At 33.9% G+C, this 2,771-nt stretch overlaps 1 protein-coding gene across 1 annotated transcript; it reads left to right on the top strand.

Moving 5' to 3' along the window:
• The first annotated feature begins 531 nt into the window (after nucleotides 1-531).
• LOC130806739 (bZIP transcription factor 11-like) lies at nucleotides 532-2,466 on the top strand. Its single transcript, XM_057671935.1, has one exon. It carries the CDS (start codon nucleotides 1,277-1,279, stop codon nucleotides 1,796-1,798), a length of 522 nt encoding a protein of 173 aa, XP_057527918.1. The 5' UTR covers nucleotides 532-1,276; the 3' UTR covers nucleotides 1,799-2,466.
• The last annotated feature ends 305 nt before the right edge of the window (nucleotides 2,467-2,771 follow it).

Here is a 2,771-nt window from a genome sequence, read left to right as displayed (position 1 = left end):
ATGTTTGGCAAATTTAGCTGTTGGCTCTTAGCTATTTATTAGAGAAAAAGTGGCTCAACAAGCCAAAAACTAACAAAAAAGTTAATTAGCGTAACTTTTTTTTATTTTGGTTTAAAAGTCATTACCAAATGTTTTATTTGACTAACCAACAAATTTAAAATCAATAAAAAAGCCAATATCTAAAAACCTCCAGAATAAATATATAAGCAGAAGTAATATCTTTATTCTTTTAAATTTTCTATATTGAAACTAAAAGCGTGAGCTTCGGAAGGAGCATAATCTAACTAAAACTTGAACCGACTTAAGTCCGGTTACAAATTTAAAAGCCATAAGACATAAGTTCAATAATTTACAATACAATCAGTTGCTATACGGCCGATATTTTACGCTATGATTGGTGTGAAATTTTGTGCTCCAAGTTGCTAAATAGTAGTAAATACCCCCCCAGCTGGGAAAAATATGGACGGTCAGAGATTCTCTACAGCAGCCTCACATGTCTCCATCATCTTTTGTAACACCAAGTACCCAACTTATTCATACTTTTCTTTTACAGTAAGAGATTCCCAAAACCCCAAAGTTTTCTCCTTTGCTAAAAAGAAAAAAAATTTACCATTTCTCTTCATCCTCTGCTTAACCCACTAATCTGTTTTCCATTCTGATTCTGATTTCACTTTGTCTTTTAAATTCTTTATTTCATCATTCACCTTTTCTGTCACATTTCTCTGCCTATAAGATCCCACCAAAACTTTGAGTCACCTCCCCCTCCTTCTCCTCTTCTTCCTTCTCTCTAAATCTTGTTCTTCATTCTCTATTCAAGTTTCCTTCTTTTTTCAGCACAAACCCTTTTAAGGGCATAAAATTTAGCGTGTTCTGTTTAAGTTTGCCATTTATCTTAAAATACCTTGATGCAGAATTCCTGGGTTTTGATGTTTGAGATTCATGTCTCCAATTCTCAGTGAACTCTATCTTTCTGGGTTGATGATAAATTCCACATATAGGCGCAGGACCCATCTAGTTCAATCCTTCTCAGTTGTTTTCCTCTACTGGTTCTACTGTATCTCATAATCTAGCACATTTTTCCATTTCTCTAAACTAGGTTTAGTTGCTATAATAATCTACATACTTCAAAGGCAAAAACTATATACATAAATATATACCCATATAGTGTCATAAACAAAAATCCCCTGTTTTTTTTTTTTTTTTCTGTTACTGGGTTGAGGTATTGACTAGTTTTCTGGGTCCTGCTATAAAAAACTAATTTCTTTTTGTCCTAAAAATGGCTTCACCTGGAAGTGTTACATCTTCTGGGACATTATCTCCCCAGCAGAACTCATGCTCAGAGGAAGAGATTCAGAATCAATTGATAGATGAAAGGAAGAGGAAGAGGATGCAGTCTAACCGCGAATCGGCAAGGAGATCAAGGATGAGAAAGCAGAAGCATTTGGATGATCTAATGGTTCAAGTTACCAATCTTAGGAAAACCAACAACCAGCTTCTGAACAATATTAACATCACTACCCAACAGTATGTGAAGATTGAATCAGAGAACTCTGTTCTAAGAGCACAAATGTCAGAGCTTGGTAGCAGGTTACAGTCACTAAATGACATCATAAATGCACTGAATTCCAGCTCTAACAATCAAAATCTGGGTATTTATGGGGGTGATGATGAAGGAGAAGGCTACTTTCCAATTATTCCTGAGCCTTTTACAAGTGATGGGTTCATGATGAATCCATGGGATTCTACTGTGTATTTAAACCAACCTATCATGGCTTCAGCTGATATGTTCCAGTATTAGTGGCATGTTTGAGTTACTTACTCTTAGAAGGGAGAAACTAGGGAGGTAATTTTCACTTGTGAGGATCTTAAATCTTAATTAAAGGGGGATAAATATAATCCTTATTTTCCTTATTTTTTTTTGGGTTTTATTTGGGAGGGGTTTATATTCAATAAGTAGTTTAGTACTACAAGGGAATGGCTGGGTTTAAATCATATGGTTATTATGGGTCTTTCTGTATATGAATTAATGAACTTTATGCAAGTTTGGTCATTCAAGTGTCCTCATTGGAGCAAATATATGTACAATCTTGCATTGGCATTGCAATCTATATCTTCATGATTTTTATTTAAGCTTAATGTGGTTCAACATTTGTCCTCTTCTATTTAAGTGCTCATTGTTATGTAAACCCAAGTGAAAATTGTGTATCAAAAGTTTCCTCATTTTCCCACTTCTATTATAGTTCAACACCCATTTCCCCAAAGATAGAATTTTCATGTCTATGACTATCATTAGTGTGCTAATTGCTAGTTTACTACCCTCAAACCAAAAAGTTAAAAGAAGTTTCTCTATTTAATTATGAGAATCCCGAGCTTTGAGGAATTTTGATTTTCATCACCTTCAAGAAAGATGAAATTCCTCTTCCTCCTTACCGGTAGTGATTCTTTAGTCAACCCTAAAAAAAAAAAAAAAATCTGAAGCATACACCCAAAATAGAAGTTTCTCTACTTAAATTTGTCCATTTACCTAAATTAGAAGTTTAACGTTATTAGTTCAGTTAAATGCAGAACTAAATCTGTAATAAATCACTGTACCTAAGTTTGAGTAACAAAGACTAACAGTCTCCAATCAAAATAGATAGTGAAAATATAGTCCGTATCACCTTATTGTGACTATATTGTAAAGATTTTTTAGTTTTGATCTTATTGCTACTAAAATATAGACCAAAACAAGCGCAAAACTATCAGCATTTACCGTCAAAGTCATTTCGCGG

The sequence above is a fragment of the Amaranthus tricolor genome, chromosome 2 (genome assembly GCF_026212465.1).
Source record: "Amaranthus tricolor cultivar Red isolate AtriRed21 chromosome 2, ASM2621246v1, whole genome shotgun sequence".
NCBI classification, from domain to species: Eukaryota; Viridiplantae; Streptophyta; class Magnoliopsida; order Caryophyllales; family Amaranthaceae; genus Amaranthus; species Amaranthus tricolor.
Note: the sequence above shows the minus strand (reverse complement) of the source record. Positions and strands in the feature narration are given on the sequence as shown.

Excerpts from the sequence above, each read along its gene's own strand:
- LOC130806739 (XM_057671935.1), top strand. The coding sequence starts at position 1,277 with ATGGCTTCACCTGGAAGTGTTACATCTTCTGGGACATTATCTCCCCAG.